We start from the raw sequence: 21,859 nt of genomic DNA, 5'->3' as shown, positions 1-21,859 counted from the left end.
ATAATTTACAAAGTTATTTTTTTTTTACTTTATAGCTTAATAAAGGCATGTTATTCATGTAATTTCAATGATAGAAAAAAGAAAATTACGCTATTTAAAAAAATATATAGCGTTTATGTGATTTTAGGTTGAAAAAAATTAATGCGTACATACAAAAAACTTATGATTTTCATTTTTATGAATATAAAATTCGCAAATATTTATATTCTTACGGAAATAGAACGCAATTACTATCTCTCGTAGTATTTTAATGGAAAAAGTGATGAAATATAAAGATTTCGCAATTAGTATTTCACATTTTCTTACCACAATTTAAGATTTAATCGAGAAATATATTAATACCCTTTTCATTAATCCCTAATCATTAAATTAAAAATTCATTTTCTTTCTTTTTAATTACAATGTTATAGTTATATTCAATCACTCTTGACTGAAGCAAAGTCGAGGGAGCTAGTCTCTGGTTTATTTTTTCTACACGAAAGCAGAATACTATTTCATTAACTTCGGAGTTAAATATACATCGAATATAACTATTATCTTATGCTTAACTATTATCTTATTTACAATATTTCACATTGTTATTGATAGGATACAAAACTATGGTACTTTAAAAGAATGAACGCAAAAATAGACAATTCTTATCTACCTTTTCAATTGTGAAAGTATAAAGTCTATAAAAGAGGAGAAAGTTAATATATTTTTTTTCTCTTTTGAGAATGTAATCATCTGTTGATAAATATCATATTTGCAGTTTTGTTCCTAATTTTACAATAAATACATGCGCATTATGTCAGTGTAGCTTATATACACTGCATATCACAAAAAAGTGTTATTCTACATATTTCTTTTGATGTAAAATGTTTTTGAATTTTCAGTCAATAGAAAATTTATATAATGTTGACTAATTTGTACAATTTTACAAGTATCATTGTATGAAATAAAATATCAGTACTATTGGGGGCTCCAACCACTCAGCGATACGCTATGCTATTGTACGTGATATTTAGAATACGTCCTTCTATTTAACCCGGGATTACCCACGTGGGGTAGACCCCCAGGTGGGTAATCCCGGGTTAAGTTTGTATTAAGTTTGTCAGAGAAATACAATCAGATTCGAATTTCTATCGCAAAATTTCTTTTTAGCTCCCAATAGTACTTTAATATCTATTGCAGTGCAATAAAATATCAATTAATGAAAGGTTAATTATTAAACTATAACTCAATCATGAAAATTTGGAAACATGTTCAAACATAGTATGGTTTAAAATGACGAATAACTGTATATAAGCTGAACATCCATTGAACATACATGATCAGTATTGAAAATGCAAAATATGTTACATGCGATTTAGGAAGGCATACATTTTAAATTACGAATTTTAACGTTATATATAATAATATGTACTACAACACATTAACTTGATTTTAGTTCATTATCAAATCTTATCATAATTGCACTGTAATAAAACGGATTCAAATACATAAACAAATAATTTCTTTCATGTAACATTAGTGAATAGAAACTTAAGAATTCAGCATCATTATGTTTTCAAGAAACTTGACGTATATAAAATTATTCTTGCACAACCTCTCTTTAAAAGTCTTAAAAGACCATTTAATCACGGTAATCCTTTGCATATTAAGTAAACATTAGAATAAATTTTATACATAGATTACAAGTCACGAAATTATGTAAGGAATTTGCGTATAGCCACATTTAAAGGAGCATTGAAAATGATCAGTCAGGTAAAACAATATAAGGCTCCATTATAACCGTTCAACGACACATTCGAGAACGGTAACAAGGAAGGAGCACTAGGAGTTAGCATTTGGCGGAGGTGGTCTTCTATCATAATCTCGTCTATAATCCTTAGTTGGTCGCCAATCGTTAGGATAATTATCTCCTGGATAACCTCGACTTCTAAAATGGCTTGGAGGAATATCAGATGGATAACCACCACCACCTCCACCTCCATATCCTCCTGGACCATATCCATAACTGGGTGGTCCTGATGAATATCTATAATAATCACTGAAAATAAATTTTACAATTTAAAATAATTATGGTTTTTATGATTATAATTTTATTATTTATAACTTACCTTCGTTTATCATTCATATGCATACTGCGATCACGATCGCGATCTCTGTCACGATGATATGCACTAGACATTCGGCCATAAGGATCGAAACGATCACGTTTGTGATCTCCAAACCTATATATTAATAATTTATATTAAATACTGTATTATAAAAAAAAAAATTCTATTGTTTTGATTGTACCTTCCATCTCGCATATCTCTTCCATCACGGGATAACCAATGGTCGTCTTCTCTACTTCCACTGTAATGTCCACTTATACTATAACCGCCACTATCTCTCCTAATTCGTTCATCTTTACTTCCACTCATTCTGTCCATACCTCTATCACTATGAGTTCTATCTCTATCTCTATCACGTTCTCTCTCTCTTTTCATGTCTTTATGTTTTGATTCCTTTTCTTTGTGTCGCGGAGTATCCACACTATTAGTGGTACTTGAAGTGGAATTTGGAGTCGATGTAATGGGTGTGATAGTGGTAGCACCAATAGTAACAGCAGAAGTATTGCTGATACTGTTTACAGCAGATATAATTGAAAGATGTTTCTTATTCGGTGTACTGCTGCTATTTGAATTTTCTTCTATATCTTCAATCTTTCGTTTTTGTAATCTACTATCTTTAATATTTTCTACTTGTTTATCGATATGTTTTTCGTGCTTCTATAAAATAAATTACATTAATAATGCTTCTTACACTGTAATAAATAAAGAAAAAATTGATCATTATACCTTTATATTATTTGATTCTTCTTTCTTTTCTGGGCTCGACGTTGCACTTGTATTACTTTCACCGCCTTTTTTTGTCGCATGTTTATACAATTTATAAAGTTTCTTGGCATCAAATTCCGTAAATTTCGATACGAAGTACCATAAATTACTTCTCCATTCTTTTATTTGTTCAGGATCTCTATATTCTTCTAAACAAGTGTTAATTTGATTTCCAATTTGTACAAGACATTGCCTCGTGTGAGCGACTTGTTCCGTTTCGCTTAAAGATTGATCTGGTCTATCCAAAGCTTTAAGCGCCTTCTTCACTGGTCTCATTTTTTCTTTACACTGTACAATATACAATATACAATTACATACAATTGCATACAATATACAACATTTAAATAGATACAACATTAATATAATTAATAGTAACCTCGTTAAATATAGAAGGATCTAAATCACCAAGAACATCAAGAGCTCTTGGTTCGTTGTTAGCAGTGAAATGCATCGGACCTGCTGCTTGTTTTGTTTTCTTAACTTTTTTTTCTTTTTTTTCTTTTTTAGTTTTCTTCTCTTTTTTCTTCTCTTCAACTATCTCTTCAATTTCTTCTTTAATTTCTTTTTTTATAACAACTTCTTCTTCTTTTTTCATCGATGGCTATAATTAAAATAATATAACATGAAAATGTTTACACATAGAGTATTTCTTAATGTTAAATGTAAACAAATAATACAAATACTCATATAAATTTACCTTTTCAATTTTGGATTTAGATTTATTGCTCTCTTCAGCTGAACTATCATTTTCTTCTATAATTTCTTTTGTAATTGCAGTTTTTGTCTCTTTTGGTTTCCTCGGTTTCCTTGCCTTAATCTAAAATCAAGATTTAGATGTATTAAAATATAAATATGAAGTGAATAATCTATAAATTATAAATCTCAAAAATATGAAATAAATAATTTCAAATTATAAATGTATATCGAATAAAGATGAAAACTAAGAAAATTTAGAAATTACCTTAAATTGATATTCGGATTGTGGGATAAGGATATAATCCTGTCGGAATAGAATAAAAGGATAAAAGAGGAGTTTTCATAGGAATACTATAAAACTAATGTCTTCTTACCACTCCTAATTTCGAATCGATTTGTTTCTTGAGCACTTTTAGTAGATATTCGGCTCGGGTGTTTATTTTTTTAAATTGAAGCTTACTACCATTTGGAAGAAGTTTATCGCCCAATTTTAAATTATTATCCATTTTTATGACTTCCCACGAACCCATGCCGTGTTGATATATACCTCTTAAAAGTCTAGAATCATCTTCAGAACTCCAATCACAATCGAAATTTGCCGGTTTCAATCTGTAACAGTAATTAAAATAAACCAAATATGTATTTATGCATCTAAATATATTTTTAAATCTAAAAATGTGATGAAATGAATATTTACTTGATGTCAATATGCCAATTAGACCGCTGTTCGAAATCAGAAGGTAAAGCCTGTTCTAAAGGTTCTAATTCCTTTACTGCAGCTGAGAATGATTTTGCATTGACCATAACACCGCCAATTTTAAATGTAGGACCTCTACCTCTTTTACGACCAGGACCTTTACCTTCCTCTTCACCTTTATTTTCTTTTGCGGTACTTTCAAATTCAGATAAACAAGCTTCGCATCTAGATTTTAATTGATCTCCTAAGAAACGTAATTCTGACATTGGCTTTTCTTGTAATTCTGCGTCCGCCGCAATATCATCTAATCGTTTCAACGGTGCAGGGAATTTCTTATAACTTTTAACAAATCTCCGTATCTGTGTAATAGAGGATTCGAATTTATTTGAATACACATAAATTATTATAAAGCATAAACTTAACCACATACCTCTGCATCAGTAAAACTTTTAATATTTTCTCGTGGTGTAACTCTTGGTCTACCTCTTTTTTTAGGACGTTCATCGTCACTACCTTCAGCCTCACTTCCAGAATCCTCACCTTCATCACTATCATCGGCAGATAACTTCTTTCTCTTTCGTCCTCTTGCTTAATAATGAAATAAACATTCAATGACATATCATATATTATAACAAATAAATTATTATATTATTTTAATACGTAACATACCTTCACCACTTTGATTAATTTGTTGCAACGTTTTCCGACTTCTTGGAGGTAAATATAAATCTTCCATTTCTTTTGATTTTTCTTCTTCTTCCACTTTTTTCCTAAAATTTTCTGGAATAATTTCAGCCTAAAATCAATCCGAATAAAAATATCTTAGTTTTTTATATACATATAGAAATATTATAAAATATATTTAGTACTAAAAATATTTACCCAATCTTTACTTTCATCATCATTATCATTGGGTTGATTAACTGGTTCGGATTCTTCTTCAAATGCAGCAAAACTAGCAACTTTGAATGCAGATAACAATTCATCTCCTACTGTTGAAGGTCCTTCATCCCTCGTTTCCGCCCTCCTCAAAATTTCGTCAATGTCGCACTAATCATAAAAAAATAATAAATATTTATTTATTTAATCTATATATGATTTTAAATTAGGATAGTTTAAATTCTTCTAAATAATTACAGTAGGTTCTTCATCTCCATCTTCTTCATCTTTAAATAAATCTTCAGCTCCAAACTTTAAAATAGCATTTAAATCTTCTTTGTTAAATGGATTATTATTGGTCCCTGCATTTTTTTTATCTAATACTGTTCGACCAGTTGTATCCATCCGTTGAATTACAAGATGATCCAGAACCATTTTTTGCTTTGCTCTTTCTACTATCTCTTCTTCTACAGAATTTTTTGTCACTAAGCGATAAATATTTACCTACATAAAATAGAAGATGCTTATTAATGTTTAATATTTAAATAATTAAATAATACTTAAATATTTCAAATAACTATAATATTGATAAGAAATATTAAAATGATTATTAATATTAAAATATCTGAAATAACTATAATGTTGGTAAGAAATATTAAAATACCTGATTTTTTTGACCAATACGATGTGCTCTAGCTTGTGCTTGTAAATCATTTTGCGGATTCCAATCTGAATCAAAAATAATAACGGTATCAGCAGTAGCAAGATTAATACCAAGACCACCTGCTCTTGTTGATAATAAAAAGCAAAAATCTTGTGATCCTTCTGCATTAAAATGATCTAGAGCTTGTTTTCGTAGTTCTCCTTTTATACTTCCATCTAATCTTTGGAATGGAAAATGTTTCTTTTGCAGATATTCCCCAAGAATATCTAACATCCTGACCATTTGACTAAATATTAATACTCTATGACCAGTTTCTCGTAATCTCACCAATAATTTATCAAGAAGAACTAATTTGCCAGAACCTCTAATCAATTGTTGTAAGTAATCTTCATTATTGTCCTTCCTTTCACTTTCAGTAGGTTTTGTAAGAAAAGCATGATTACAACATTTCTTCAATTCAATGACGATATTTAGAAACGTCATGGTAGAACCTTTAACACCTTTCCGCAATGCATTATAATTTTTAGTTAATATCCATTTGTAATATTGTTTTTGTAAAGATGTCATTTCCACTCGTAGTATTTGCTCAACTTTAGCAGGTAGAGATTTTTCTACATCTTTTTTAACACGTCGTAAAATAAATGGTTCTAATTGTTTATGTAATTTGGAATATCCTTTCTGAGCAGCATTGTCATGCTCTTTTTCAAATTCTTCCCATGAACTGAATCTATATATATGAAAAAAAATATTATAGAATTTTATTACAAGTAACGAAAAAATCTGCAATAATAATAAACATTTTATAAAAAACAACTAACTTGGTAGGCATTATGAAATGTAGTAAGGCCCATAGTTCTTTCAAACTGTTCTGTAATGGAGTACCAGTTATTAAGAGACGATGATTTGTATGAAATTCAGCAAGGGCTTTATATAAGAGAGAATCATCGTTTTTTAATCGATGTGCTTCGTCTACTAACAATACGGCCCAATTTAAGGCACCCAGAAATGCTTTATCCTTAAGTACTATCTCATATGTCGTGAGTATTGCATTAAATTTTAATCTTTTTGAACTATAACACCATTCATACTCTCTAATCTAAAATAAATAATATAAATATATTTAATTCGTAAATTTTTGTAAATACTTAAAAAAAAAACTCGAATAAATAATACATACAACATTACGAGATGTTACATCACCCAAATATGTAACAAAATTCATATCTGGTGCCCATTGTGACATTTCTCTTTGCCAGGAAGTCATTGTCGAAAGAGGGACTACTAATAAAAATGGCCCATAAAGCTGGTGTGTATGGAATAAATAATAAAGGAAGCATATTGTTTGTATGGTTTTACCAAGACCCATTTCGTCTGCTAAAATAACACTGAAAACAAATAAAATTCAACATGATATAAAACGTATATTAAGAAATTCGTTAATATATTATAAAATTTCAGTATAGCGAAAAAAAATAATCCACCTATTTTCTTTGCACCAAGAATGGATCATCCAATTCAATCCATCCATTTGATAGTCTCTGAGAGTTAAATCTCGCCCTTTTCCCATATAGTCTGGTTGTCCTTTTAATTGATGGAATTTAGGTCGAGATTTAAGAACTTTACAATGTTTACTTGGTGTTCTCTTTGACTCTTCTCTTTCACGAAATTCTTTAATTTTCTCTGGCCACTTTTTAATAATTAATACTCCATCTTCCCATGTAGCTTCAGCATAAGGTAAACTTTCCCATTTACAATAATAATCCGGATGATCTGAATCAGGCTTATTATATTCAGCAATAATTCTTTCAACATTATTGTAACTTTTTAGAAGATCTTGTTGAAGTTCCAATTGACATTCAAAATAATCTATGTCTTCGGGACCGGCATAATCCCTCCATTGTTTAATTTCCCGCTCCCGTTTAACAAAATTATCTAATTTTTTTAATCCTTTTACTTTTTGTGCTTTTAATGATTCTTCTGATTCCCACGTGTTGTGTATATGAGACCAGCCTTTCCATTTTATTAAATACTGCAGTTCAGTTTCTTCATTGGATAAGTCTTCTGGATTTGGATCACCATTTTCTTCTACAGCATAAATTGTTGTAACATTTCCTACGACTGAAAGAAGATACGCTATAAAAAACTATCTATAAAAATAATAGGATATAATAAAAAAAACTTGTAATTATTTCAAAAACCAACCTCCTTTTTTACCAATTCTTTGTCCTAAAATTCGTTCAATAGTTTCTGCATTATCTGGTTCTGTATTTGCAGTGCTACCTTCTTCAACCTCTACAAGATCTTCACTGTCAGTTCTTTCTTCACTTTCTTCTTTATAACTAATAGCAGTTCCAGTTCTTCTTGTAACTTGCCTAACATTTAAATTAATATTAATTTATTGATATTGATGTTCCATTTATATAATTTTATTTATAAATTAAAACTTTATTTATAAAAAGAAATAAAATACCGTCTGTTATCATCACTATCAAAAGAAGAATTTTCGGATGATTCCGAAATTCGTTTCTTTCGTGCCCTTGACTTTTCTTTGGCTTTTTGTGCAGCGCGTCTGTTTAACGATTTACTAGGTGGGGGTCTTCTACTTTCAACATCATCAGATTCTGAATCTGAACTATCCGAATTCCATGAATTATGTGAACTGTAAAGAAAGCATATGCATTTATAAATATAAAAAGTAATATTATAATAATAAACTAATATATATGTGTGTATATGAACTATTTTTATATGTATGATACAAATTTATTATTTTAATGATATATTTAAAATGTACATATAAAATTTGTCTTTGGGTTTTAATAATAATATAGATCAAATGATACAGATTACATGCTCAATAAAAATTTTCTTTAATAAATTATTAATATGAATAATTAATACTGATACATGGCAATTTACTGAAATGTAATTTATTAAAACTATAGCATAATAATAAAGAAAAAAATATTTTCTTTTGTAATAATTTTTACTTACTTTTACTAAAAAAAAAATAAAGTTTCTAATCATATTATTTTATAGTGTAGTAATTACATTATTGGTAACATTTTATACATGCAGGTAATCTAACACAAATTCAAAAATTCTATATTTATTACATGATTTTCTTTTTGTGTAAATGTTTTAATGAATTACATAAATGCATATGAGTAGGTGCATAATACAAATTAAAATTATCATAAATATTAAAATTATTTAATACAATGCAATAGTTTATTCAACCAAACAAAACTGAAAATAAACCAAACAAACAGTGCTATAATGTAAAAATTTGCTTGAAGCATTAAGCTTAATAAACACAAATATAAACGTCAAAAATAAAAAATACAAAAGCACATTGATATACAATATATACAATGTAGAAAAGTGCATACATAACTAACATAAAAGCTTTGAAGAATTATTATTGCTGCTGAAATTTCAAAATACAAACCTACTAAACAATAGCTACTTGTAAATTATATAGTAATTAAAACTTGTAATATTTTTACTATTATTATTACTTTTATTATTATTATTATTATTCTATATTATCATCATTGAAATATATTTAACATTTAAAAAATAAAAAAGTTTCATTCTTTTTTATATTTACTCAAATAGATACGTCATAAATTTATAAATTATTATTTTTAAAATGTAAGTCCTAAATTATCATTACTAACAGCAAAAATGCATTTATTTATTGTCAAGATTTATTCAATTCATAAGAAATAATTGAAAGGATTACAGAATTTATAATTTCAATTTCTGATAATTACTTAAGTTTCTTCATATTACTTACCCCCTTTTCTTAAATTTCTTGCGACTATCGCTATCGCTTTCACGTTGGGTAGCAAGCCTTTCTGGCTCTTTCCTAGAACGGCCAGATCTTCTGATTCCATAAATGTCAGGATTCTCATCCCACTCGCGACTAGACTCATTTTTAAGCTTAACTTTTGTTTCTGTGCTGTGATTTGAACTTTGTGCAGGTGCATCCCACTTGTCTGATTTATCAGAATCAGAACCTGATCCAGACCCGGAACCACTTGAGGAGCTAGAGTCACTGCATTTGCAGTCAGGTAATGTTATATTTTACTACCATAAATTACATTATTGCAATTTAAAATATATTTGATAAAATACAGAAATATTAAATTTTTCTGATACAAAATATTGATTGTTAACTTAAAATGACAATTGTCATTTTTATTGGACTCTCAATTATTGAAATATAATTTTATAACTTTTTGGGCTAAAAAATATAAATAAGTACAAAAGCATTATTTAATAGAGTAAATATTAATTTATTCATATATATTAATTAATTGCAATATGTATCAATTACAAATCTTTTAATATTTTAAAATAACTTCAAAAATCCTAATATTAAATTTTCATTTTACTATTTTTGTTTTTAAGTATTGATATATCAACATATTTCTGAAAATATTTCTTTCCTTTATGTTTCTGTACAATCTACATTAACATACACTATGCATAATGTATTAGGATAAATTATCATAAAAAGTAAAATGAATAGAAGCAGTAGGATACTAGCTCACCTAGTGTTTAGATTGTTTTAATATACAAAAAAACAGGTACTATTGCATGAGTAACAGAAACTTGAAAATTGTGCTTATATAAAATTCAAGGGATACATTAAATTAGCATGATTATCAAAGCAATGTTAATGCTATATAAAGCTATAGCAATACACATAATTAAATGATTAATGTAAAATAATCCCTTATGTGTCAGAAAGTCAAATACATTATATAAAGAAATATCATTAATGATGAAACTTTGATTATTATTATTATTATTATCTTACTATATATTATCTATATTGGTAACAATTGGGTAACACAGCATGTTTGAATATAAAATTGTTAAAAAAATAAAGATATTAATATTATTATTAACTTATCATGTCTTGGACTTTCTGAAAGAAAGGGATTAGATAATAATAGTTTCAATACCCACCTTTCTGAGCCAGAACCAGATCCTGTATTACTTCCAGAAGAAGAGCTATCACTTTTACTTTCATTTTCAGAATCAGATCCAGATTCTTTACCGGACTCGGATTCTAATGTTTTCTGTAATTTAATCAGACAAGTCTAGCATTGTTCTATTTTAAAAAATACATAAGTCACAGTGTGTTGTTTGGAATAGTTTTTATTCATCACTATTAATAAAAAATATATTTCTTAATTACATTATTTATGTTTTTTTAATTGGGCAGTTCTTTAAATCTATTCTAACTATTTTTAAAATATTAGTACAATGTACTTTCCATAATTTTACATATTTAATATTTAGAACATAGCTTGCACATAAATTAACAGTGCCATCTATCAAGAAGATATCTCCTCCATTTTATAATTCTTGACCACCATTTTGTAGTTAAGAATTTCTTGATTTCCAGGCTTTTAGAGACTTCAATAAAGTAGTAAAACTTCAGTACATTTGATTTTATATCCTTGAACTACATTCAATTATATCAAGGAAATATATATTTAAGTATATATATTTATTTTAAGAAGGAAAATAGTTACATACACATATTGAAAATTCTCTTTTTTCAGAATAATATTCTTTGTAAAAATCGGAAATTGATTAAAATTCTTTGAATAGATAAATTAGTCTTTTAATATTGTCTGTGTGTTGCATGTAACTATCCTAACTGCCACAAAAGTACTGTAGATTTTCTTATATATAAAATAGTTTCCTGCAAATAACCACTATAAGGTATAATGGGTATTTCAGAATAACATAATTCACCATTTTAAGTACTATTCATATTTATTAAACAATTCAGCAAGTACATTATGTACAACACATGACTGAACTTAAAGATTTACATTTGTTTCTTAAATAGCATAAGAATTAAGGAGAATACTTATTCACAATAATTCTGGAGTAGTTATCAGTAATTTTAATATCAGAATCCATATACTTAAATACTTGTAGGAAACTCACAAAAAAAGATAAATATTTCCAAATTTATATTGCTGATAACATATAACTTAAGTATAAATATAACTTAAGTATGAAGCACAATACTGTTTGAAAATAAATTATAAATTGAAAATAAATCACACTTTACACAAACAATTTATATATGAAATTATAACAGTACCATGTACTTCATATAACATAAACAGAATCTTTAGATGAAGAATTATTTCTTCAATTGTTTTGTTTCTTCAACAAATCTTAAATCTCTACTTTTTTTCATAACAGTAGAAAGTATTTTAAACTTTAATAAGTATTACTGATATATAACAGTATGAAAATTAAACACAGTTATCCTAAATCTTATACAATACTTTCTTTATTAATGATGATATAAATATCAATGACTAACTCTTATATGTAATAAAGATATGTTTTGGTACATAACATGTACAATAATATCTTTACAATTTGAGGAATAATAAATTTTCACATGATGATATGAAGTTCCATATTTTGTTTTCTAATATGTAAATAACATAAAGGGATATCAACTTATTTATGATATTTACATAATCAATTCTTATTCTTAAAAGTCTCAATATCAAGTTCTGTTTCATATATCTTGGTAAAAATGTACTATTCGTTGTAATGTATTAAATATTATGTAACAACAAAAAATATATCTAATAGGGAACAAATGAAAAAACTCCATTTATACGAATCATTGTACTTGTTAATTTTATACCTTATTTGTGTAAAATTCTAGTAAAAATGACATTCAAAGTTACAAGTGCATCTTGGTATTATTATGTAAATGTAAAATAAATGTATGATGTAATTCAGTTTATACAAATTCAAGTTTTATAAAAAACATATGATAAATGAAGATTCATAATATATAAAAAATTCTTGAAATAGAGAGAAATCTTTCTGGTTTCTTTTCAAGGAAAAACCCAGAATATATGAAATATTTTCCACATGAAAAGCATATAATTGCTACAACTTTTGCAGGTGATTGTGCTACACAGTCTCAACTATAATGCAGAGAATGTGTATCAATCTTTGAGCTTAATTTACAAAAATGGGTCTATTTAAAATTTTTGAATAAGCATAGGCCCAAGATAAAGGAGATTGCAAGGAATCATTTTTTATGAAAAATAGTGTGGAACAATGATATTTTAAGTGATAAATGTCAAAATGAATGGATGTAAACAAACTTATAGGTTATTAAGAGGCTGAAAACTATGTAAAATTGCAGAAAATTGTGATTTACTGAAGACAAGTCCCTGAGCTCATAAGGTCAGTAAGACCCCGCCCTATACGTAGAAACCTTTTAAACAAAATTCCAATGACTTTTTTTATTTTTACGAGGATTTTTCTCCTTGTAGTTTAATGAAACGCATATGACAACGCGATTTTTTCCTATTCCAAACAACACTGTGGCTATATCACGCAAATTATTCTTTAAAACAACATTGATGCTCGTATCAGCAACGGAAACAAACAATTATTGCTAAAAAAAAGTTGAAGAAAAGCTGTAACTTAAACAATTTTCGAACTCGACCACTCACCTGCATCGTTCCGTCTGCGCGTCGTACCGATATCTCAATATTACACGTACCACACACAAAATCACGTTAATTTAATAATTAAACTGCTGTGTATATACGTATCCACAATATTAAACGACTATTGATGTGTAAAGTCGCTACATCATACAAAATTATCGAATTCTCACGTACTATATGGTCACAGGCCCGAGCTTGGCCGCCATTTTATGAACTCAACTTGTTCTTCCTCTCCCCGACTGTCGTCCCGTCACTAACCCATAGTGCAATGCGCGCGCGCTCTCCCCCACTCTTTCTTTCATCTACACCCTTTAGTAAAATGAACGCCCTACAAATGTAACAAAAATTACATCTTTTACCAATTTAATATCAAATTCTGGAAAACCTGTTTCCTGATAAAAGAAATATTTATATTCTACAATTTTACTCCCAATAACTTTTCAAAACAAATATCATTTAATGAATTACATTAAAACGTAGTCGCAAAACGGAAATCGTTGTATGACAGCCATTTTGATTACTCACGGAAATTTTACCCAGAATGCCTGGCGAGTTTTTCGATTGCTGTGTATATACGCAATTGCGGTGATCGAGTACTCTATGCTATGAAATCCGTATATACGTTCAATTCGATATTATATTTTTTTCTCATTTTACAGAAATTATACGTTAAAATGTATTAAAATGTAGGAAAAAATATAATTATTTCAGTTGTAATAGCTAAATTTGACTTGATCAACACCAAAATTTGTGACAGATACCTCAGAAAAATTCGACTAATATGGAGATATGCATACGAATCATAAATATACAATATTATTTGTGAGCTCAGAGACTTAATCTTAAAACAGACATAATTATAAAATTATATATAATAAGATGAATATTACACGAATGTCAATGGTGTCAACATGCAAAGTGAATAAGCGGTTTTATAAAGCAACGTAATACGTAAAAGCTGTCGTTTTACATCAGATTGGGTAGAGATAGAAGGCAAATTTGATTGAATTGAAACAGTAAAAATATTAGGTACAATAGGAAAAAAATTATTTCTAATAAAACAAGTAGTTTTACCCGGTCCAATGAAAACCAGCTTGTGCTTTCGCAGGCGGTGAAACTAACGTATCATGACGAGAATGAAAGACGAAAAATATTACCCAAGCAACCGTGGCACATCATACCGGAAAAGGAAGAAAGGCTAACGGGTTCGATATACGATTATTTGCGATTTGTGGTCGAATCGCCATATCACTTGATTTCACATATCGATATCTCGTTTGATGAAAGGCGCGCAAAACAATTCTATAAATTATTATAAATCAACAATATACTAAAAATTAATAAAAATATATATATAATAAATATTTAAATTTGAAATATTAATACTTGTTTGACTTGGTTTTTAAAATTGTAAAAATAAAATTAAAACTATGACACGAACTAAAAGAAACTTTGTTTAGTGTACTTTATTTAAGAAATCCATAAAAGAGAGAATTAAATATATTTTCTTTATTTACATTACAACTTTAAGGTTGTTTACAGTTTTAAATATACATATAACTTACACACAATTTGAAGATAAAAAGTATTTACGTACCGCAAATGCAGCAAATTATATTTATATACACATATATGCATTCTACATGTGTTACTTAGCACATATAAATGTTAATACCAATAAACTCATATTAGAAGTAATTTTTAATTATTCAATATAATATATTGGGATAAAATATATTATCACATTTTACTAGATAATTGTTTGTTTAATTAACAATGTGTATCATTCACATTTCTTATAGTAATGCGAAATTATACGACAATTCAGTCTTAAAGTAATTTAAAGCATAACGATAGTATAATATTATCTATAAGAAAAAATCAACAAAGGTAAAAATTTTGTGTTCATTGTCGAATGACAATATTTTATTGTAACATATTTATAGTATTGAAGAATATATATACTTGCATAAATGAGACATGAAAATCAACACATGTAATTTACAAACACGCGTTATTCAGGATTGACCGCCGAGGTTTCTTTTGTATCGTCCACAGGAACTCCTCCGTCTATTAATTCCTTAGATTTTGAATCCGGTATCCAAAGACCACTGTCAACACATCGTTTCATGTGATAAAAAGCTTCTTTTTGTGGCATCTCTGCTAACGTTTTTTGCAATAAAGCATGATCCTGGCTTTCAAAGCATTTTTGTAAAGGCTAAAAATAATATTAGAATAATTATATGTGATATCAAAACAATAAGTAGAAATACTTATAGTAAATTTATTTCTACCTCTGGTAGACTTTCAAATACTTCAACAGGATCAAGGCCACCTGGACCTCGACGTGCTTTTTTCTCCTCTTCTTCAGCTTCTTTAAGAGCATCTGCTACTTTTTCAGCAGCTCTCTTACGTATTCTTTCTTTAAATGCTTTTAATTCATCTTCGAAAGAATTTCTATGTTCTAATTCAGCATTCTGAATACGACTGAAAAAGGAACCTACACATGCTCTTGGATCAACATCTAATTGTTTTGATAATTCCAAAATACATTGCATGCATATACATTGATGAGCAACATGTTCCATTAAATCATGTTTCTGAAATTATTGATACATTAATAAAATAGACTGGACCAATTACAAATTGTATATCTATTATAAATATTATAAATATTTAAATACCTATATACTTACTTCTTCTATTTCTAGATTAATACACCAAATAACCAAGTAATTTGCTGTATTTTCACACACTAAATGAGGATTATCTTGTAAAAATTTCTTACTATCTTCATACCTTCCCAGCATACCAAATTCTTTCAACTTCTTTTCATTTTCTTTTACAAATTCTTTCATTTTCTTTTCTTTTTCTTCATCTGACAAACCATTGTCATCTCCCTTGCATGGTAGTCTCTTATTAATCACTGTTTTTGTAAATCCATCCTGACCAATAGTATCAACATTCCAAGGTGTTAACTTCTCTTTTTTTTTCATCTCCTCTTCTGCTTCTTTAATCTTCATCTCTTGTTTTTCAAGATCTTGCAAAATATTTTTTAACTCAGTTAAATCTGCTCCTTTTTGTTCACTTTCTAACTTTTTAATTTTTTCTTCTGTTTCTTTCAACTTTTGTCGAGTTCTGTAAATAATATAAATTTTTTAATTAATAATGGTAAAATATTATTATGATCAAGTAATTTACATAACTTCATGTTTAAAAATTAACGTACTCTGTTTTTTTTCTTTCATGTTCCTCTTGCTCACGTCTCCTTTCTTCCATTCTTTCCAGTCTTGCTTGATGACGCCATCTAAATAATGATGGTGTATCAATATTCGGATGAGTATCATCTTCATCGTCTGAAATCTAATAAATATAAATTTTAGCATCATACATACATATTATTTACATGCATAATATATTTCATAAATTATTATAGATATATCAATTCCCAAATGTTTGATAGAAACAGAAGAAAAGAACTAAATATTATGCATGAAAAAATTAGAATATTTGATTTAGTACAACAAAGTTTATGCTGTAAACCTTTTTTTCGAATTTGTGAACTAAAAAGAAGAAATATCTGGATGAAAAAATTTTGATTATAATCATAACAAGTGCTTCTAAATTTTGTAACTATTTTTTAAAATATATGAATAAAGGATAGAAATTTCTACTATTACTCTCTGGAATATTCTATAAGCATACTGGACCAAAACCAAGGTTCTTACCTCAATATCTTTCCATTTGCTGTAATCCACCATCGCTGAGCCGGCCAAATGTATCTTTTATTCAACACTATATTCTTATGGAACTTAATATTTTGTAAATATGACTTGTATATAAAGTGTGTTTCCTTTATTTTCTTATTTTTATAAAAGCGTAAATACGACGCCTTTACTTGTCGAAGTTTAATTGTCAACTACACTGGTGTGAACATAGAACCTATATTCCCACGAGATAGTCGTTCGATATATATCGTGTCAGTGATTCTCAACTATTCGGATTATAAATTATATAAAATATGAATCAAGATAACGAATATAATTAACTTGTAATAATAATCTTAACAATATCAAGCCTTGATAATGATAAATTAATAATAATAAAAAACATTTTTACATGCCTATATTATATATGGAAACTATAATTTGTTAAAATAGTACATTGTAGGTTAATTAAAACATCTGTCAGTAAATATTTTATAAATGTTTTCTGCAATTTTTTCAAATTTTTTTTAAAAATATAATTTCTTATAATATACAAATGATACATACATACGTACATATATATATATATATATATATATATATACATAAGCACGTGTAGTCCATTTATGCTGAATTAGTGTTGTATACAAATTCAATGAAAATATAACATTTTATTTTTATTCACTGTATTTTATGTTGTAAAAATAATGATTGGTATGCGAATGAACGCATTTAACGATACAGGACTTGGTGAACCAGAACAAGATGCAAATACTGCACTTATAGAGTTAGATAAAGGTACGTTTATAGTTATCAACTTAACCTTGCATCAATCTTTTTCATCAATTTTTCTTTCTTACATATTATACAATAAAAAATATTTTTTAGGTTTGCGATCAACGAAGATTGGTGAACAATGTGAAGCCATAGTACGATTTCCTCGATTATTCGAGAAATATCCCTTTCCTATATTGATAAATTCTTCTCTGTTGAAATTAGCAGAAGTTTTTCGTACTGGCAGCAACTTTTTACGTGTTTGGGTGCTTAGAGTGTGCCAACAAAGTGAAAAGCATTTAGATAAAATTTTAAACGTTGACGAATTTGTGAGACGTATTTATAGCGTTATACATTCTAATGATCCTGTTGCTAGAGCTTTGACTTTGCGAACGTTAGGCAGTGTAGCTGGTATTATACCAGAAAGACAACAGGTAAAGTCTTTTATATCTTAATTTGTATCTTATGACACATATAAATTTTAAAATTGAAATATTAATCTTAATTTGCAAGGTTCATCATAGTATAAGAAGATCATTAGACTCTCATGATTCAGTTGAAGTTGGAGCTGCAATATATGCTGCCCAAATGTTTGCTGCACAATCAAAATTGTTTGCTGTTTCCATGTGTAGCAAAATATCTGACATGATTAGAGGCCAAGCAACACCAGCATCAATGAAATTACAGCTCATTCCAATTTTACAATATATGCATCATGATACTTTTACAGCTTCGATGGTATGTAAATATTAACTTCAAGTTTTTTAATAATATTTAAATACTTTTATAATTGTAAATTTGTTAAAGGTAAATGAATTGTGTATGGAACTTCTTGCTAGTTATCCAGCAGTTGAATTTGTTAGAGTTACATTAAGTGCTTTAAGCACATTAGCCTCTGCAACATTAATTGATGTTCCACAACAAGTTGCACTTTTGTTACGTTATTTGCAAGATGATCCAAGATTAACCATCAAACGACATGCTTTACACTTATTGCATTCATTAGCAAGGAGAGGAGCACATTTATGGCCACAGGGAGCACTTAATAATTTAATAGGTAATTATCATAAATACATAATCTTATATGATAAATAAAAGGAGGTGTTTCATAAGTTTCATATTTTAGAAAGTACAACAACACTTTTACAAGATGGTGCTGGAAATAAAGATCTTCTTATACGAACGTTAGACGTAATTGAGGTTATTATCTATAATTGTATCAAAATATAACATAACAGTCTTATAATATAAACTGCAGTGAAAAAATCTTTTGGATATTAAGAATAATAAAAAATTTTTTTTTATTAATTTAATACAGGTACTTAGTCAGAGTGCAGTAACATGTGATGCAAATAGGGAAGAAGGAAATCCTCTACTATCATTGTGTGTAAATGCTTGTTACTCTCCTGATCCTTTCATTGCTGTGAAGGCAATTACTATTTTAGCAAGAGTTGCATGTTATTGGTACATAACTAATAATTTTTAATTTGATTAATTAGTTTTAGAATGAAGAATTGATTTATAGTATAGCTGCAGTCTAATCTTTTATTTACAGCTATGAAGAAAATTTACCAGCCTATGGTATACAGGATGTTGTATCTTGTCTTGAATCTTTAATTGTAGTATTGGCGTTGGATGACAAGTATTTACATCAGTTAAAAGTTTGTTTACGATCAACAGTAAAATTATGTCGAGCGCAACCTAGTCATTGTCCGATATTTGTCGATGCTATCGGTAGTACACTTTTTAATACTTACGCAGAAAGTACTCAAAGTGAGAAACAAGCACTTGCTTTATGTGAAGCATTGGGTGCCATTGGAAGTTTAGGAGAAAATACATTACTCCCACTTTTACCAGATATATTAACAAAGCTTAAACAAACTGTACATGTACATACGAAGGTAAAGTTAAACAAAATATATGCGTGTTTTATAAGACATTAATAAATTTAAACAAATTCTTTTAAAGGTAATGTTATGTACGTTACTATTTCAAATGGTAACTGGAGGATATGAATGGAATTCAGAATGTTTGGAAGCAATAGAAGATGTTATTAAAAATGTAGATGGGTGGGCGAAATATCGGATTGCGCGTAGTGCCGCAAGATATGGCCACCATTTGATAGCAACTCAAATATTTAGGAGTTTAAAGGAAACAGTTGCATCTGAACAATTACATTTTTGGTTATCTGGTTTAGAATTGGTTACAAAAGCTGAAAGTTTTCTTGTGTTAGTCTTTATTTGTTTTCAATAACTCATTTTATAAAAATATATCGCTGTTCCTCAAATCATTACAGGGAAAAAACAGAAGAAATAGAGAGCAAAGCAAGAGTTCATACCGTGGAGAAGTTAAATGGAGCTATTGCTCGTTATGCGAGTGCGTGCGCTTCATTAAAAGCTGCTAGTACACCATTACGAAGTTTACAATTTGCTAGCGAGTACTCGAAATTACGGTGTGAATTTCTTCAAGCTATTGTACAGCTTTTACATTCGTGCAGGTACTTTAAATAAACATCACAAAATTATTGTTACTCCTTATTTTTAGAAACCATATAAATATAAATATGTGTTAGATCTCTTTGTACAGCTCCACCACCTGCTATTACATGTACAGTAGTTCTAACTACAAAAGATGATCTGCAACGATATGGACGTGTCACTAATCAGGTATTTTATCTTACTTTACATTTTCAGTCTCATTTTGAATATATTATTTACAATGATGTCTATTTAAAAGTTGAGAAAATCAGCTCAAGAACTCAAAAACTGCGCAGAGAATTACCAGAAACTTTATCAATCAGCTTTTGATGCTGACCCTGGATCATTAACAAACATACGAGCGTATCCTTTATAATACGTATTCAACTTCTGATTTATATCTTCAGTGTGGTTTTTCTTGACTTACCGTATACAGATTACAAGAAATCTGTCGTTTGTTAGCAAATAGCGTCGAGCGTGTTTGCGGTGGTACAGGAATTCAAACGTATCATCAGAGCGAAATTAATTTTAATTTTGGCGATACTGTAGAAATGCGTCAGTTGGCTCGTTGTTGTACCGAGTTACGTCGTTTAGCGCCAACGTATATAGGCGAAAATAAAGCAGCAGCGCTCAGTCATTCGAGAATAAACTGCTTAGTCTCGCAAGTGATGTTATTAGCTGGAACAAAAATGAGATTACCCATACCCCGGTATTATTTCCAAGCTTTGCAAGCAACTAGTGTCAAGTTATCTGTTTCACCACAACCTCGTGTTCTCGGTGAACCGGTGTCTGTTCCTCAAGGAAGTCAATTAGCGATTAAAGTCGAAGGGGTATTACGACATGGTCGGCGCGCTTCTCTGTATCGTTCTGTCGCTGCTGTTTGTATTTCTATTTCTACTACGCCTCCATCAAAGATTAATTCAGATCAGAAGGTACAAATTAATATTTGTTATAGTAAATATACTATACTTTTATACTAAATTCATGCTTATTTGTAGGATTCTAACGCGAATGAATTACAACAGACCGTCATGCCACATCGCGATTTCTTCGCTTGTGAATTCCTACTTTCATTAGGGAGTCCAGGTACGGCTCCAACAGCATGTGCAAGTAATACTACTAATGTCAACAATAACATGAATAGTAGTGGTGGACAGTATCAAGTCACAGCAAGTGCGAGTATACTTGACAAAGATGGCAACGTGTGGAAGTGTGGTCCACGTTCCACGCTTCAAGTCAGGGTACACGAAGAACCAGCTAAAAGAAAGTTACCATAACAATGTGTTCATATACCTTTTATTACAAGACATTGTACGTGCCCGAACTGTAGAATAAAAAGTTGTTTTACTTCAACCAAAATTACAACAGTGTTTTATATTTAATTATTCCCTTTATAAATTTTTATAAAATTTTAATTTATTTTTGTAACGCAGATGGTGTTGAATTAACCGAAAAATAATTTGTGGAAAAAATAATTGTGCTAAATAATAAATTATACTTCTGTAAAAGGTACGATTTGATGGGGAGTGTAAAGGACAGAGAAGTAGCGATAGTCGACGTACGAGCGGACGC

The 21,859-nt window shown here is 28.8% G+C and overlaps 3 protein-coding genes across 4 annotated transcripts; 1 reads left to right on the top strand and 2 right to left on the bottom strand.

The window, feature by feature from the left end:
- Positions 1-1,080: 1,080 nt before the first annotated feature.
- LOC122527792 (chromodomain-helicase-DNA-binding protein 1) lies at positions 1,081-14,534 on the bottom strand. Its single transcript, XM_043652298.1, has 21 exons — positions 13,333-14,534; positions 10,787-10,899; positions 9,606-9,866; positions 8,274-8,462; positions 8,006-8,175; positions 7,285-7,921; positions 6,981-7,188; positions 6,622-6,899; positions 5,804-6,530; positions 5,398-5,643; positions 5,143-5,310; positions 4,930-5,056; positions 4,691-4,848; positions 4,261-4,619; positions 3,938-4,172; positions 3,565-3,684; positions 3,244-3,468; positions 2,829-3,155; positions 2,284-2,759; positions 2,103-2,216; positions 1,081-2,032 (listed from the first exon to the last, which is right to left on the bottom strand). The coding sequence occupies exons 1-21, from the start codon at positions 13,336-13,338 to the stop codon at positions 1,816-1,818; spliced, it is 5,361 nt and encodes a 1,786-aa protein (XP_043508233.1). The 5' UTR covers positions 13,339-14,534; the 3' UTR covers positions 1,081-1,815.
- A 692-nt stretch (positions 14,535-15,226) lies between these two features.
- LOC122527794 (hsp90 co-chaperone Cdc37) lies at positions 15,227-17,322 on the bottom strand. The gene is made up of 5 exons (XM_043652301.1): positions 17,058-17,322; positions 16,559-16,692; positions 16,026-16,467; positions 15,624-15,929; positions 15,227-15,547 (listed from the first exon to the last, which is right to left on the bottom strand). The coding sequence occupies exons 1-5, from the start codon at positions 17,088-17,090 to the stop codon at positions 15,344-15,346; spliced, it is 1,119 nt and encodes a 372-aa protein (XP_043508236.1). The 5' UTR covers positions 17,091-17,322; the 3' UTR covers positions 15,227-15,343.
- Positions 17,323-17,638: 316 nt separating this feature from the next.
- LOC122527793 (integrator complex subunit 7) lies at positions 17,639-21,640 on the top strand. Of its 2 annotated transcripts, XM_043652299.1 has the most exons (13): positions 17,639-17,834; positions 17,925-18,244; positions 18,324-18,548; positions 18,618-18,867; positions 18,937-19,010; positions 19,129-19,274; positions 19,366-19,711; positions 19,779-20,038; positions 20,107-20,307; positions 20,383-20,476; positions 20,547-20,650; positions 20,724-21,219; positions 21,286-21,640. In XM_043652299.1, the coding sequence occupies exons 1-13, from the start codon at positions 17,744-17,746 to the stop codon at positions 21,562-21,564; spliced, it is 2,886 nt and encodes a 961-aa protein (XP_043508234.1). In that variant the 5' UTR covers positions 17,639-17,743; the 3' UTR covers positions 21,565-21,640. The 2 variants fall into 2 exon arrangements, with proteins under 2 accessions (XP_043508234.1, XP_043508235.1); XM_043652300.1 differs by lacking the exon at positions 17,639-17,834 and having other exon boundaries at positions 18,188-18,244; positions 18,335-18,548.
- Positions 21,641-21,859: the final 219 nt, after the last annotated feature.

This window comes from Frieseomelitta varia, unplaced genomic scaffold (assembly GCF_011392965.1).
Source record: "Frieseomelitta varia isolate USP_RPSP 00005682 unplaced genomic scaffold, Fvar_1.2 scaffold_231, whole genome shotgun sequence".
NCBI lineage: Eukaryota > Metazoa > Arthropoda > Insecta > Hymenoptera > Apidae > Frieseomelitta > Frieseomelitta varia.
This window is presented reverse-complemented; position numbering and strand designations above follow the sequence as displayed.

What these genes read in the sequence shown, in the direction of transcription:
- LOC122527792 (XM_043652298.1), bottom strand. An exon ending in GATAGTGATGATAACAGACG is followed by an intron (nt 8,176 to 8,273) that starts GTATTTTATTTC and finishes TTTAAATGTTAG; the next exon opens with GCAAGTTACAAGAAGAACTG. An exon ending in CATATGAATGATAAACGAAG is followed by an intron (nt 2,033 to 2,102) that starts GTAAGTTATAAA and finishes ATTTATTTTCAG; the next exon opens with TGATTATTATAGATATTCAT.
- LOC122527793 (XM_043652299.1), top strand. Translation starts at nt 17,744, where the DNA reads ATGATTGGTATGCGAATGAACGCATTTAACGATACAGGACTTGGTGAA. An exon ending in TTATACCAGAAAGACAACAG is followed by an intron (nt 18,245 to 18,323) that starts GTAAAGTCTTTT and finishes TTAATTTGCAAG; the next exon opens with GTTCATCATAGTATAAGAAG. An exon ending in AGCACTTAATAATTTAATAG is followed by an intron (nt 18,868 to 18,936) that starts GTAATTATCATA and finishes TTCATATTTTAG; the next exon opens with AAAGTACAACAACACTTTTA.
- LOC122527794 (XM_043652301.1), bottom strand. Translation starts at nt 17,090, where the DNA reads ATGGTGGATTACAGCAAATGGAAAGATATTGAG. An exon ending in GCAAATGGAAAGATATTGAG is followed by an intron (nt 16,693 to 17,057) that starts GTAAGAACCTTG and finishes TATATTTATTAG; the next exon opens with ATTTCAGACGATGAAGATGA. An exon ending in CATGAAAGAAAAAAAACAGA is followed by an intron (nt 16,468 to 16,558) that starts GTACGTTAATTT and finishes TATTATTTACAG; the next exon opens with AACTCGACAAAAGTTGAAAG.